At 41.9% G+C, this 16,907-nt stretch overlaps 1 protein-coding gene across 2 annotated transcripts in view; it reads left to right on the forward strand.

Moving 5' to 3' along the window:
- The window catches only part of eps8l3b (EPS8 signaling adaptor L3b), a 75,666-nt gene that overhangs the window by 5,306 nt on the left and 53,453 nt on the right, over positions 1 to 16,907 (forward strand). The window contains exons 1-3 of one of the 2 annotated variants that reach the window (XM_072563820.1): positions 3,897 to 3,990; positions 13,998 to 14,186; positions 15,953 to 16,034. In XM_072563820.1, the coding sequence (XP_072419921.1) occupies positions 15,973 to 16,034 (62 nt within the window). In that variant the 5' untranslated portion in view covers positions 3,897 to 3,990; positions 13,998 to 14,186; positions 15,953 to 15,972. Of the gene's footprint in view, positions 1 to 3,896; positions 3,991 to 13,997; positions 14,187 to 15,952; positions 16,035 to 16,907 lie in introns of those variants that run through there. The other variant, XM_072563819.1, reaches the window with a different exon arrangement.

A 16,907-nucleotide genomic window follows, 5' to 3' on the forward strand; every position in this document is an offset into this window, starting at 1 on the left:
CATACAAGATAATCAGATGGTTATAGTGTAGGTGGGATGGGCTTCAGATTAGTATGACAGGGCGGCGCAACATTGAGGGCCGAAGGGCCTGTACTGCGCTGTAATGTTCTATGTTCTATGTTCTAATATTATACACAGTACTTAGATGTAGTCTCAGGGGACTGAATGATCAACTTCATATGTTTGCTCATAAGATGCTATATAAATATAAGTTCTTTTCTTTCTATCTTTGTACGTTTCAACATTGACTGCATTTCAGAAGTACCTCATTGACTGCAGACCACATAGTGACATCTTGAAGTTGTGAATGTATAAATGCAGGTGTTTCCTTCTTTATGTCATCCACTCCTCTGCATTATTGGTAACCACAAACTTCACATTCTCAGAATAATGGTTCATACCTCCACCATGGCTCTGTTACTAAGCTGGATGTTGTCAGAAGAGAAACAGCCTCACTGATTGTGGCCTTTTCCGTATCAATAACAAAGCAGAAGCCTCAGCAATTCTGTTTTTGAAATGTTGCCACCTGTGCTGAAGCACAGCAGCACTACAATTACAGTTGAACATAGAAAGAAAATAATTCTAATTGAAGTGTTTTGGAGCTGGCCAATAATTAGACCCAAGTAATGCATTAAGTACATAGGTCACCTACCTGGCAGAAATGATAAGTGACGTACACTGTCATGCGGAAAGGCTGAAACTCTGTTAACTCTTGGTTGATCACAGGCAGATTTTACAGTGTTTCTGACAGGCTTAGAGATTTCAACAGCAAAATGTTAACAGTCCTCTCACTCTCCCTCACTCAAGAGTCTGACTGAGAGCTACTTTGAATATATTAAAAATAGAAAAGAGGAAACTAGGCTGGATCTTGTGATTTCACGGAGAGACCATTCAGCCCATCGAGCCTTCTCTGCCATTCAATGTGACCATGGTAGACAGGCAGGAGGCTGGAAGAACACAGCAAGCCAGGCAGCACGAGGAGGTGCAGATGTCAACGTTTTGGATGTAACCCTTTTCTAATTCAATGTGACCATGGCTGATGGAATTCATCAGTGCCCTTTATTTGCCCCAACTGCATAATCCCAGTCATCAGAAATCTTTCAATCTCCTAAACATTTTCAAAGACTGACTTTGCACTGCCCCCTGTTGCAGACAATTCCAAAGGTTCACAACCCTTTGAATAAAATAGTTTCTCCTCATCTTGGACCTAAGTGACATCCTCTTTTGTGTGTCCCCTGATTTTAGGTTCCCCAACCAGGAGGAATATCTTACCTTCAACTCTAAATAAGTTTATCAAGCCTTGTTCCCCCATCTATCCCACTCTCCTTGAAATTATACAGAAGGCCAATTTTAATTTATTAATTATTTTCTTGCTGGCTTTTCTTCCTCTTCTTGATGCCTTGATGCTGGAGTAAAGGTTGCATTTCAGGATATCTCATCCAGGGACCCATTCCAAGTGTATTGAGAGCTAACATATCTGTGTTTCACATGTTGATTTTGATTTGATGCATTATTGTCGCATGTATCTAGGTACAGTGAAAGGCTTTGTTTTGCATCCATGGCAGACCATACCATACAAAGATCATAGGGAGATGGAACAGAGCATGGAACACAAAGTTACAGCTGCAAAGAAGGTGCACAACCAGCAAGCTCAACATTAGATTTAAACTTGAGAGGCCCATTCATAAGTCTAATAACAGCAGGAAAGAAACTGTTGGCACGTGTGTTTATACTTCTGTATCTTCTGCCTGATAGAAGAGATTGAAAGAGTTTATAACAGGGGTGCGTTAGGTTTTTGTTTATGTTAGTTGCCCTTCCAAGGCAGCGAGGATTATAGGTGGAGTCAATGGATGGAAGGTTAGCTTGCATGATGGACTGGGCTGTGTTCTCTGTAGATTAGATTAGATTAGATTACTTACAGTGTGGAAACAGGCCCTTCGGCCCAACAAGTCCACACCGCCCCGCCGAAGCGTAACCCACCCATACCCCTACATCTACATCTACCCCTTACCTAACACTACGGGCAATTTAGCATGGCCAATTCACCTGACCTGCACATCTTTGGACTGTGGGAGGAAACCGGAGCACCCAGAGGAAACCCACGCAGACACGGGGAGAACGTGCAAACTCCACACAGTCAGTCGCCTAAGGCGGGAATTGAACCCGGGTCTCCGGCGCAGTGAGGCAGCAGTGCTAACCACTGTGCCACCGTGCCGCCCACATTAGTTTCTTATAGTCCTGGACAGAGCAGTTGCTGTGATTTGGAGATAGTGAGAACTGCAGATGCTGGAGAGTCAGAGTGGATAAAGAGTGGAGCTGTAAAAAGTACAGCAGGTTAAGCAGCAAGCCGTGATAGAATCCATCAAGATAGAATTCTTTTTATGGTGCATTTGTAAAAGTTGGTGACAGTCATTATGGACATTCTGAATTTTCTTGCCTCCTGAAGAAGAAGAGGTGTTGTTGAGCCTTCTTGACTGTCTTATTAATGTGGGTGGTCCAGGACATGTTGTTGGTGATTATCACTCCCAGGAACTTGATGCTCTCGACCATCTCCACCTCAGCTCCAATGATATAGGTAGGGGATTCAGATAGTTTGACTACAGGGTATTAGAAACCAGCTGTGCTCCGCCTTTGAGCTTGGAGTCATGGAGATATGTACCATTTCAAAGATTTGAATATATGGTCTGACTAATTGACTATTTGGTATGATACTGAAGGAGTGCTGTAAAAAATCCATGGGCCTATCCATACTCTCAGGTGGGTATCAAAGATCTCACGGAGCTATTCAAAGAGGAAGAGGAGGTCTTTATAGTGTTCTGAAATATTTATTCCACCGCTACAAAACAATTTGTATCAGGAACCTCTTAATCCGGCAGTTAAATGCCCCACCACTGAGTTATACCCCTTCAGATGGATTGAGGGAGCTGTTTGGTTAAAATACATGATTGTCATGTGAAGGAACAATTGTGTGAGCAAGAAAAATGTAACAAAAGCAAAGAACACCAAATGCTGGAAACCTGAAATGAAAACAGAAAGCACTGGAGAAACCCAGCAGGTCTGGCAGCATGTGTGAAGAGAGAAACCGAGTTAACATTTCGATTTGAGTAAGGCTTCTTTGGAGCTAAAGTTTTATGCACTTGGTGCATGTGCACATTGGTGAAATCAGAAAAAAGACAGGAAGAACTTGCATTTATAGCACCTTTCTCTGTGACTCATTTCCTCACTATCCCCATTAATGCAAGGCCCAAACAGGGGATGCCTCCAGAGTCTAGATTAGAGTGGTTCTGGAAAAGCACAGCAGGTCAGGCAGCATCCGAGAAGCAGGAAAATTGACGTTTCGGGCAAAAGCCCTTCATCAGGAATGAGATGCCCCTAGGCCCTATCAATGGTTCAGGACAGAAAGCACTGGAGATTGTAAGCCGAGTCATTAGACAGCACCTCCCAAACCCATAATCACTATTGCCTAGGTCAGCAGATACTTGAGACCACCAGCTGCAGGTTCTCCTCCAAGCCACTCACCATTCTGAGTTGAAAATGTGTCATCGTTCCTTCCCTATCTCTAAGCCAAAATATTTGAAACTCCCTCCCTAACAACACAATGGGTCTAGCTACTCCACATGGACTCCAGTGGTTCAAGAAGACAGCTGACCATCACCTTCTCCAGGGTAATTAGGGATGGGCAATGAATGCTGACTTAGCTAGTGGAATATTTATTCCATGAACGGATAAAAAAAATTAAATCCCTTGATTGGGTAAGCAGAAAAATATTGTATGCCTTGAGCAAGACCTGTCATGTGGTAACAGTGGCGGAAATGAGTCTTCTTATCAGACTGAACATTATGTACTAGATGTGCCCTGTGTTATCAGAGCAATATAAATCTAATCACATTGTGGGAGGCACAGTCATGTTTACACCTGGAAACGCATGCAACAGGAGCTATAGACCGCCCTGGTGTTGCGGTGGTCGTGTCTCTTCATCTGGGTCAGAAGGTCAGTTTTCAAACCCTACCTGCTGTAGAGATGTGTAATAAACCAGGTTGATCAGAATAAATTTACGATAAAAGCTGTTGTAGCTCTGGTGTGCATTGAATAGTCATAGATTGCCCATGGAATCCTGGGAAAAGAGGAAATTGTTCTTTAGAGCACGTAATTCAGGTTTGTATAGGCCCAACGTTGACAGTTTATTCAGATCAGTTTGTATTAGGTCTTTAGACTTTTACACAGGCCTCTTGAAAGGTCAACTTGGTAATATTTTTGTTGGTACCTTTTGTGGACTTGTTCATGCTTGTATATAGTATAAACAGTTTTAGCTGCCCCTACAACACTTTCTCAACATTACTGGACTCAATAGCTTACTCAGTAGGGAGTTTATTTCAATACAGAGTGTCTTCCAAGCTTCAGAGAATCCAACGTAAACACAAAAGCCCTAGTTGGAGCTGTTTGACAACTAGATTGATATCTAACTTGAGGAGGCTGAATGTTAGCTTCACTAAATTAAAATTAATCATTAACCTCATGGAGTTATGGAAACTGGGCAGGTTGCCTCAGTATAAAGAGCTTGTGTCTAAACATACAGAGCTCAGCAGTGCATATTGCATATGACATTGCTTTAGAAATAGCTCTGATGAAGGCACTATTTTCTCCTTGTGTCAACTACAATTTATTTATCTTGACTGACTTTAGGTTGGATTTAAAATTTGGCTTTAGAAATCTAACTCCTTAAAGAAATCTCAGACTGGAGTCTCTGCTTGATCTGCATGGCTCCAAGATAGAACAAAGGATGGATCAAGTACACCAGCATTGCTTAAGTGATCCTGGTGCTCGAAGAGTGGCTTTAAGGTGTAAGTTGACAACAGGCAAATGTCCTGTTCATCGCTCATCCCACTTGCCCGCCCATTTGTCTGCCCACCAGCCATCATTCCCCTCACCCCTATTCTTCCAATATTCATAGTCCACTGAGATTCTTTGTCTCTTTTGTCTCCATGTTGGATGGCACGGTGGCTCAGTGGTTAGCACTGCTGCCTCACAGCGCCAGGGGGACTCAGGTTCAGTTCCATTCTCAGGCGACTGTCTGTGTGGAGTTTGCACATTCTCCCCGTGTCTGTGTGGGTTTCTGCCTGGGCTTCTGGATTCCAAAGTTGTGCAGGTTAAGTGGATTGGCCATGCTAAATTCCCCATAGAGTCCAGGATGTGCAGGCTAAGTAGATTAGCCATGGGAAAAGCAGAGTTAGGGTAAGGGATTGGGTATGGGTGGGATGCTTTTCGGAGGGTCAGTGTGAACCCGATGGGCTGAATGATCTGCTTCCACATTGCAGGGAATTCTATGATTCTGTTTTGGCCAATATGTGAAATTGCTGATCCATTCATGCTTCCAATGGCTCAACTTCTTAGTCCATACAGTTCCACCAGTCCCAACAATAAACTGCATCTTCAAAGTAGTAGTATGGCACTTCACAGGGGGATTGAACATGATTTGACACAGAACGACATGAAGGATTACTAGGCCTGGAGCCTATTGTCTAGTTTTAAGGAACAACTTAGAGAAGAGAGAGTCAGATGGTTTAGGGGAGAGAACTCCAAAACTCAGTGACAAGGCATCTGATGGCTCAGCAGCCCTCGGTAGAGAAATTGAAATGGAGGATGTGCAAGTGGTCAGAATTGGATGCATGCAGTTTAGGCAGTGTAAGTAAATTAATTGAACTTGAAATTTCTTTTGGGATTTCTATCTCGTGCCATTGGAAGAAGGCAGAGAGCCAGTGTGAAAATGCTAGAAATTGTGTATAATTTCAGGGCTACTATTTATAAACCTGATGCAGCAGGGGATATAGAGTCATTGAGTCATAGAGATGTACAGCATGGAACAGACCCTTCGGTCCAACTCGTCCATGCCAACCAGATATCCCATGCCAACCTAGTTTAATCCCACCTGCCAGCACCTGGCCCATATCCCTCTAAACCCTCCTATTCATATACCCATCCAGATGCCTTTTAAATATTGCAATTGTACCAGCCTCCACCACTTCATCTGGCAACTCATTCCATACACGTACCACCCTCTGCATGAAAAAATTGCCCCTTGGGTCTCTTTTGTATCTTTCCCCTCTCACCCTAAACCTATGCCCTCTAGTTCTAGCCTCCACTACTTCCTCTGGCAGCTCATTCCGAGTGATGCTAATATCAACATTAATTTCTGGAAGATAAAAGTCTCCAGTCAATACATCAGGACTTAATCAGATGTTCAAATATAGTTCAGGATGCATATGAAATTCAACACTCAGGTAGACAACCATATCTCACACTGCTTTCACCACGGAACATTAATGAAATTTGTTTTCATCCATTCTTTTTTGATCTTTTCAGACTTTATATTATTTAACTCCTTACAGGCTCTTTTTAATTTTATTAGTTTCCAAAGATTTGGGCATCATCTCTGTAATTGTCTGCATTCTAAATAAATCTAACTCGTGGTTCAGACCAAATAATGATCTGGCAACGAATCACCTTTCAGAGAAGGCAGGAAAATGTGGTATGCTATTCATTGATTTTTAGGGATAATTGTTAGGAACATAAGAGCAGGAGTAGGCCATTCAGTCCATTGAGTCTGCTTCACTATTCAATATAATCAAGGCTGATTATCCACTTCCATGTCTTATTCTCACAATATCATTATATCATTGGTACTTAGAAATCGGTTACTCATGGAATCATGGAATCCCTACAGCGTGGAAGCAGACCATTCAGCCCATCGAGTCCACACTAACCTTCCGAAGTGCATTCCACCTAGACCAACCCCCCCTTATCCTATTCCTGTAACACGGCCAATCCACCCAAACTGCACATCCTTACAAGCAAAACTGATTGCCCTCTGGGGTAGAGAATTTCAAAGCCTCATAACTCTTTATGAAAAAGAAACTCCTCATCCTGCTCCTAAGTGGCCTCCTCCTTACTGTGAAATTGTGTCCCTGATTTTAGACTCCCCAAGGAACCCCCAAGATGTCAGGTGTCCAGAGTTCCCCATTTTTTTCTCCTCTTCTTAAAAGAGTGAGACGACACTGGCTACCTTTTAATCTGCAGGAACCATTCTGAAAAGTATAGGATTTTGGAAGATGATGACCAACTTATTCACTATGTCCAAAGATATCTCTTTCAAAACTGGAGATGTAGAGTATCAGGTTTTGGGGATTTATAAACCTTTAATCCCATTAATTTCTGCAACATAGACTTTTTCCTTCACTTTCTCATTCTCCCTTGTTCCTTGGTATTCTGTTTCTGGAAGTTGCATTGCACCTTCCTCAGTGAACACAGATACAATGTTACCACTTAGCCTCTGTCATTTTGTTTTTCTTCCACATTGTACATTCTCATGGCTTTATTTGTGGTGATCCCATTTTTATTTTGGCCAAACATTTCCTTTTCACTTAACTGTAGAAACCCACCTGTGTTCCATTCTTATCATAGATCAGAGGTGGGGAACTTTTTCATGTTGGAAGGCCACATTATGTTCGTTGTAATCTAATAAGGCCGCATCCAAAAAACTTCAATTATATATTCTTCAAAATTCACATTTTTTAAATTGTGGCGGTCAGTCTGTGAGGATTATTTCGTTGAATTTTCTTTTACTTTCTGGTATTTTAAATACATTAATTTTAAGATTAAAATAAAAATAATAAAGGACGAAAAAACATATTAATAAAAAATAAAAGATTTGTTCTGCAAAATTTGGATTCATTCAAAAGGCCACACACAATGGCCAAGAAGGCTGCATGTGGCCTTAAGTCCATAGGTTCCCCACCCCTGTAGATCATAGATTTCCTACAGTGTGGAAACAGGCTACTCAGCCCAACAGGTCCACACCGACCCTCCGAAGAGTAACCGACCCAGACCCATTCCCCAACGCTATTACTATAGATTTGCCCCTTACTAATGCACTTAACCTACACATCTCTGAACACTATGGAAAATTTAGCCATGGCCAATTCACCTTATCTGCACATCTTTGGTCTGTGAGAAGAAACCAGAGCACCTGAGGAACTCACACAGACACAGGGAGAATGTGCAAACTCCACGAGGCAGGAATCAAACCTGGGGTCCCTGGCCCTGGGAGGCAGCAGTGCTAACCACTGAGTCACCATGCCATTTAATGTTCATTCACACTGTTACTCTCTCTTTCTTTATCATTGTCTTGGTCCTTCTTTGCCATATTCTAAAATTGTCCCAATCCACATTTATTACTATTTCATACAATGTTCTTAGTCTTTTATTTTAACCTTGTACTATCCTTAACTCACTTAGTTAGCCAGGTTTGAATAATTTTTAGGAGGTTTTGCATTTTGAAAGAAAATATAGTTGCTGTAAACTATGTAATAACCCTGTGTCTATGTACCTCTGTACTTTTTAATCCACCTCAACCAATTTGCTTTTATAATTTCCTTTGTTCAAATTTAATACCTTGGCTTCTGATTGAACTACCTCACTCCACACATAATGTAAAATGTTGGTTAAATTCATGGCATCCCTTTTAAGACTCATAGGATAGTAAAGCACAGAAGGAAGCCTTTAGGTCCATTGATCTATGCTGGCTCTATTGCAGATCAATCCAGTTAATCCCAGTCTCCCACTCTCTCCCTCTATTCTTTCGTTTTTTTTTATTTTCCAAGTATTTATACCATTCTCTTTTGAAGGCTAGTGTTGAATACTTTTACACCAAGTTATTAAGCAGTGCATTCCAAATCCCTAAACAAATATTTCATGAAAAAATCTCTCTCATGTTCCGTATGGATCCTTTGCTGATCAGTTGCAGCATGTATAAAGTTGCAGGTATCAGTTCATTAGGAACTTTCTTCTGAATCAAACTACTTTCTGCAGTTAAAAGCTTTTGGAGAAAGTCTGTGTTGGAAAATGATTGACAGAAGTTAAAGTCGCAGTTGACTGTTTTCACCTGCAGTGTCTGGCTGGATGGCAAGGCATGGTGTGGCATTGTAGGTTTCAAGAACATCCATACAGCATTGCCTAAGGCAGCAGGAGTAGAATGGGCGCACAACTTGTAGGTAGGGGAAACATGACGGGTCAGTGCACCAGGTGAATTCTGGGAAGGAGGCTCTTATTAATGGTGTTATATTTTCCCGTAATACCATGGAAAATAATTTATCTGTGCAATGACGTCTTTCATCCATATCACAGTTCAATCCTGCCCTGCAAATGTGCGCAGAAAGCTGTCCGTGTGCTGCACAGCTTTTGTACACAGGACGAAGGTGAAAGTGAGGACTGCAGATGCTGGAGATTAGAGTCAAGATTAGAGTGGTGCTGGAAATGCACAGCAGGTCAGACAGCATCCAAGGAGTAGGAGAATCGACATTTCAGACAGGTGCCCTTCCTGAGTGGGGTGTGTGAATGTGCGTGTGCACTTCATGAGGACAATGAAAGAAAAATGAAAAAAAAGTAATTAAGCTGTCAGTGCTGGGATTAAACACTCCTCTTTCTGATTTTAGCACAAGGTGATTTTTCTCACCTTCCCTTTTATGGTGGCAGGAGGAGAGTGACCTTTTGTAACTAACTAGCCCCAAACAGATAAATAAATTCAGCCTGTCTCTTTATGCCATTGGACACAATAATTGGACCTCCCATTGTTTCTAATCATTTGTAGGATGTGGGTGTCACTGGTTTAGTCCAGGATTTCTTCACTATCCCTAATTGACCTTGGGAAGGTCAATGCACAGTGTTAGCACTGCTGCCTCACAGCCCCAGGGAACTGGGTTCAATTTCACCCTTGGGTGATCATGCAGAGTTTGCACATTCTTCCTGTGTCTGCGTGGGTTTCCTCTGGGTTATCCGGTTTCCTCCCACAGGTCAAAGGTTTGCAGATTGGGTGGATTGGCCATGTTAAATTGCCCATAGTGTCCAGGAATGTGCAGGCTAGATGGATTAGCCATGGGAAATGCAAGTTTACAGGCTCTTTGGAGGAGCAGCGTGGACAAATGGGCTGAATGGCCTGTTTCCACAATGTAAGAATTCTGTGACAGTGATGGAAATTAGAGTGTTCCAAGATTACAGTTCTCTTTCTGTAACACACTTGAGAAATTTGCCAACAAATATCTTCTTTATTGATTGCAAAGAATGTTGGGTCACCCTGAGGTAATAAGATTTGTTGTCTTAAAAGCAAGTCCTTTTGTTGTTTTTGTGGAGAGAATTTAGGCCGGACAATACTGTCCCGAAGTTCACACCAATCACAACATCATTGAAATGGAGAAATGGAAGTCCGCTTAATGTAGCGCAAGAGCCAACATTTCCATAGTTAAATAAATTGATTAGATATGCATCTCACACTTTGCTCCCTGTAAAAAGGTCCATTCCACTCTCCCAGTTTCTCTGAGTCCATCAGATCTGTTCTAATGATACTACCATCTGCAGGGGGTGAGGGTTCAGAAATGTTTACCTTTTCTCCGCAACTGAGGATTCCCTGCCTCTGTGGCTGACAGGACTCTCAGCCATGTCCCAACTCTTCTCTTTCTGCTCTCACTCCTTTTCTTCCCTCATATCACACTGATAGGGTCACCTTGGCCCTTCCATTCCACCTCCCCATCCCCGCAGCATCCACAGCCAAAGGATCACTAACCACCTTTTCTGCCAGCTTCAGTGAGATGCCATCACCAGATAAATATTCCGCTCCCCTCTCTTTCCAGTGTTGCACAGGCACTGTTTCCTCTGGACACTCTGGTCCACTTCTCCTCCACTCCCAACATCTCCCTACATCCTCATGGCACCATCCCCTGCAATCTCAGAAGGTTTAACGCCTCCCCGTTTATTCCTCCATCCTCAGTGTCCAAGGTCCCAACTACACTGTCCAGATGAAGCAGCAGTTTACTTGCATTTCACACAATCTAGTCTACTGTATTGGCTGCTCACAATGTGGCCTCCTCCACACTGGGGTGACAAAACACAAACTGGGCGGTCCCTTCACAGAACATTTATGTTCATTGTGCAAAAGTGACCCTGACTGCCACTTTAACACATCACAGTGCTCCCTGGTCAATATTTCTGTCTTGGGCTTGCTGCATTGCTCTAGCAAAGCTCTGGAGTAACAGCATCTCATTTTCTGCTTGGAATCCTGCAGCCTTCAGTTCAGGACTCGACATTGAGCTCAATAATTTTAGAACCTGGAACACCTTCTTCCGTTTCCATTACCCACCCCACACCCCAGGCTTTGTCATCAAGTTTACCTTTGTCATCAAGTGGGCTGCTGTTACTACAGTCAACCCATTTTCATCTAATTATTGTACTTATTAACAGCTTTTCTCCTTATCATTATGCATCCCTTTTTTTGTCTAACTGTCTCCACCTCCACTTATCCTCTCACCCCTTTACACCACTCCTAACCAGCCCCTCTTACCCACTGTCTTCAGCTTATATACCATCTCTTCTTAGCTACTACTAGTTCTGAGGAAGGGTCATTGGATCTGAAATGTTGACTCTGCTTTCTCTCCACAGATCCTGCCAGGCCTGCTGAGTTTCTCCTGCAATTCCTGTTTTAGTTTGAAATAAATAGATTGTGTCATTTCCTACATTACAACAACAACAAAAGTACAGAATTGGCTCTAAAATGTTTTTTGGACATCCTAAGGTCATGATTCGTGCTTTACAAAGGCAATTTCCTTCTTTCTTTTGCCTGAATGGGCAAGAGACTCCTTTTTTAATATCTTGATGTGGTAGAAAGAGTAGAACTGAGCAGTACACAATGGCTCTACAATGGGGCCCTGTCAATTATACAATGAGATACAAACCACAGAATATTATTAATCGATGCAGAATTGCTGTATACATCACAATAAAAGCTTACTTGGTTTTATTTTTCTGTAGTGATTCCAGTGATTAAATATTTAACTTGCTCTTAGAGAATAGAGGCATTGGTTTAAGAGTGTGTATGTTGCCAAATATGCATGGGGTAGATTGCTGTTTGTCTCCAAATTCATTCAGTGATAACATCATAGAACATTATGGCACAGAGCCTTCTGGCTCATTATGATTGCATTAGTTCTCAAAGAACTCTCTTTTAAAAATAAAATATTCGGGGGACGCGAGCATTCCTGGTGAGGTCACCATTTGTTGACATTAAGAAGATCTAGTTATATCGATTGTCTTGCCCTTTTCAAACTCTTTTTCAAAACTTTCCTTTTTTTTTCAAATTATTATCCCTTTTCTTTTAAGGACCATGAATTTTTCTTCCATCCCTATTTCCTGTGAAGTATTTCAGGTCCTAACAATATAATTTAAAAATCATCCTTCCCTTGAAATACAAAACAATTGTTAACAGATTAGCCAGTATTTTCTTTTATAATTAAAAATATTGGCTTGCCCAAAGTCTGTGCAATAAATCACACAATTCTGCTACTCTCTAAGGTGCCAGGAACCCACTGAAAATGTCTTTCACCACCAATAGTGCAGTCAGTTCTGCATTGAAATATTAGTCTGGATCTAATACTCACTCCAGCCCCCACTATTGCATTTATGCTGCCCTCTCCGCACTTCATGTCAGCTGTGATGAAGAGTCATCTAGATTTAAAATGTTAGCTTGCTCTCTCTCCATGGAGCTGCCTGACCGCCCCACTGATCTCCAACACTTACTGTTTTCAGTACAGATTCCAGCATCTGCAGTAATTGGCTCTCACTTTTCTGGGTTCTGTACATTTTAGATTCAGGAGTCAGAGTTTAACCAAATGGATGGCCGGGAACTCATAACGGAGTTTATGATAGTTTATTAAGTCTACGAAGAAACTTTTTACCATCAAGGACAAAGCAACCCACTTACTTGGCACCACATCCACAAATATTAATTTCCTCCACCACCCACACTCAGTAGCAGCAGTATATACAATCTACAAGATACATTGTGGAAATTCACTGAGGCTCCTTAGATAGCACCTTCCAAACTCATAATCACCTCCATCTGGAAAGATAAGGGCAGCAAATACATAGGAACACCACCACCTGCAAGTTTCCCTCCAAGCTACGCACCCACCAGACTTGTAAATATATTGCCATTCTTTCAGTGACACTGGGTTAATATCGTGGAATTAACCATAACCCTATCTCCCTCCCTAAGACAATGTGGGTCTATCTATTGAACAGGGACTGCTATGTTCTACCTATTGAACATGGAGGGCTTACCATCACCTTTTCAGGGGCAACTAGAGAATTTCTTGTGGGATGCAGGCGTTGCTGGCTGGGCCAGCATTTGCTGCCGATTTCTAGTTGCCCCTTGAGAAGATGGTGATGAGTTATCATCTTTAAATGCTGCTCTCTGTGTGCTGTTAGAGTGGGAGTTCCAGGATTTTGACTCAGCGACAGTGAAGGATCGCCAGTACATTTCCAGGTCAGGACGGTGAGTAGCTTGGAGGGCAGTGGTATTCTCTCCACGGACAATAAATGCAGGCTCATGGTCCATAAGGTACAAGGACCAGAAAAACATATGACCTGTGACACATGTCAAAGTGGACGTTTATCCCTGAAGAACGTATGGACGGTTGGCTTAGTGTTGATCTCTGTAGCTTGTAGTATCTCCTGTCTGCTCAGTGACCAAAATATTAGAAAACGCTTGGCCTAGTCTTCCTCCAGCTGAAGATCAAATAACTGCAGAAGTAGGACTGTCTCGTACTTCTGAGCACACATTAGTATATGTTATTTCTGGATACTTTTTTGCACATCCTATGTTGAACATTTGTTCAAATACCTCTGACCAATGATCCCAGGACAGATATCCAAAGTGACACCTTTTCTGTTCATCACTTTAAACATGAGGTTTCCTTTTCATTACCTCATGCTGGGAGGCATTGTGAGTCTTTACTTTAAAATATATTGCCATTTATTTTGTGTTACTGGGTAAGAATCCTGGAACTAAACCTAGAGGTAAGAGGGCACAAGCCTTGTCAGTTGGGAATGTCATTATGGAAGTCCTCAGCTAGGAATCCTTAGAATTTCTAGGCATTGTTTTCTTGTTTTGCCAGAGAGAAGAGAATCCACCTTTCTGCCAGGTGGCTTCATGTTGTGTTCCTGGTTCCATAAGGATTATCTTTTATCTGACGGGATCTGAATCCAAAACACCTAACGCAACTCTTGGAATTCTACCCACGGAGCCAAGTCTTCCCCTGAAGGAGGAGTCAGTTTCTTCGAAACCCTTCTCCACTCCTCTGAAGGTAATTAATGTCAGGGGACATAATAACCTTGGTAGGCCAGCTTGCAAAGAATGTGTTCAAAGTGCAAGATAGCATGCAGGGTGTGGTTAATTCCGACTGGTAACCAAAACAAACTTTCTCACCAAGGAGCTGTTTGAGGTCAGAGTCTAATTAAGATTCCATCCACTGGCGATCCCAGTTCAAGGAGCAATTTAATCCAAAAGCAGATTAATGTTCATGTTGCTGTTGTGCATACATCCCCACAGGTTACTGTTTCGGTCCCTCAGACAGTAGGAACAAACAGAGCTCTGTAACACCAACTTACTACTGACAACACCAGTGCCCTCCCACATACTGTTCCCCAAAAGAATGGTAAAAACAGTCCTGTTCCTGGAAGGAGCTAAGGGATCAATGATAGGGTTTGTGTTGGTGGGTGTGGGTGATAGATGCATTTAGGGTAGGGGGTCAGTGGCAAGTTTCTTCGCAGGATCTGAACATCACTGGCCAGGACAATATTTGTTACACATCCTCATAAGCCCAGAACTATAAAGTCAACACCAAAATTGCTAATAGTAACTTCAAAAGTATCTGTTTATATGTTGCCCTGGGTCCCAATTGGATGGCCACTTGAAGGAAATAGTTATTTTCTAATCAATTTGTTTAATGATGCTAGCACTCACCTCTGGGAACTTGAATCTAGAATACCTGACTCAGAGGTAGTGACACTACCACTGTGCCACAAGTACCCCACACAAAGGAAAGAAACTTGCACAGCTACAGGATAGAGTGGGGAAATAGATCTCCACCCATTGCAAGGTAGGGTGCTCCTTCAGAATCCTTTCTGGGGAGAACCCACCCAACATTGGCTCAATAATCTATCATTCACCTGTACCTTAAGGCTCCTGAGGTAAGTTTGTAAAAGAATCTACTACAGTAGCACCGTGACAGCTAGTGGAATCTCACTCCAACTCAGACTTACTCAGGATGCAGAATGGCATAGAGCCAGAATTGACCTGAACGTCTAATCTGGAAATGGAATGGGAGGATGACTCTGTACCCCATCGAGAAAGACAAAGCAATGGGGATTAATCAGGGATGGGAACAAAGTATACTCATCAGAGAGAAGATGGGGTAGCACTTGGAAAGATAGGGAGTAACAGGCACCCTGACATTTTCAGAATGTTTTATGATCAAGGGTCTGATCTGAGATGGTTGTGTCCTTACCTTTGGGCCAACAGGTCTGTGTTCAAGTGAGACTTGCCATGGAGAATGGGCACTAACATGTCTTAAGCACTGATATTAAAAAGGTACAGGTAATTTGGTATAAGCTAAGTTGGGCATTTCTTTCTTGAGAGAAGTTTTTTTTAAAGAAAAGAACAGCCTTTTCAAATAGATCTCACCTATTACAGAGAACCAACATGTACCTGATTGTCTCTGTGGCTTTCTCCTGTGACCTAATGATTCTATGACTCTTTAGAAATAGTTCTTTAGTAAGTACAATATAAAAGTTATTAGCCAATGCATTTGCCTATCCTCCAAAACTTGGCAACATTTACTGCAATATCACATTTACCACCTATCAACCTATCACCTATTAGTCTGAATCTGATATAGAAACTAATTTGCTTTTGATCTTAACTCTCTCATCTTGCTGTACCAAATCTTCTGTTGCTTTTCTCAATTCCTTCATGCATCCAGACACCTGTACCATTCCCATAAGTCCTGTCAACCAGGAAATGTCATTGTTTATTCTAGTTAATATTAATGCTTACTCATTTACTTTGCAGGATCCTGATCAGTGATAGCAATGTACAGAGATTATGGCAATCAATGTATTCCAGATTATGATGAAAACAATTCCCAGACCAAGTATGTCTCTGAACTTACATTTAATATGCATTGCTCATAACTATAGCTTCTCCCAGGTGCTGTGATCCAGTGGTACTGCCATTTGTTATTTGAGGTTGATGCTGGGGATGTGAGTTCAAATCCCACTGGTACAGAAAACCTTGGTATGATATGAGTTAGCATATGTTGATTGCATTTTCATCTCAATTTGGGGTTAGAATGAGGTAGCAAGCTTTTGTTTAACTTCATAAGTAACAATCTTTTCAATCATTTAAGATTCATTGTTCATTTACTCTTATTGAAAAGAGAGTAGTCAGGTTAAGAAAAACTAATCTCAAACAGACCTACTCAGGATGCAGGGTGGCATAAAGCTAGAACTGACCCAGAAGCCTTATCTGGAAATGGAATAGGAGGATGACTCTGTACTACACAGAGAAAGACAAAGCAATGGGATTCGTCAGGGATGGGAACAAAGCACAGGTTTCACAGAGGAGATAGGGTGGCAGTTTTGGAATGTGTGATAAACAAAGGTCTTGCTTAAAACAGACCATTTCAAAATTTGAGTAATGTACTGCCCAGTTCATAAATATCTGATCAACCCTTTCTGAGATGTACTTGCCCAATGTTTGCTCTATAGACTGTCACTGGTCTGTACCTTGAGGCGCCTGAGATTATTTCATAAAATAATCTACCACAACAATGCCACAATAGCTGGTGGAATTTAAAAGGATCTTGTCACATGACGGTATGGTCCTTACCTTTGGGCCAACAGGTCTGTGATTAAGTGTCACCCACCATGGAGAGTGTGCACTAACATGTCTTAAATGCTGATATTAAAAAGGCACAAGTAATTTGCTGTAAGGTGAGAAGGCATCTTTCCCAAAGAGACTTCTT

This window comes from Chiloscyllium punctatum, chromosome 45 (assembly GCF_047496795.1).
Source record: "Chiloscyllium punctatum isolate Juve2018m chromosome 45, sChiPun1.3, whole genome shotgun sequence".
NCBI lineage: Eukaryota > Metazoa > Chordata > Chondrichthyes > Orectolobiformes > Hemiscylliidae > Chiloscyllium > Chiloscyllium punctatum.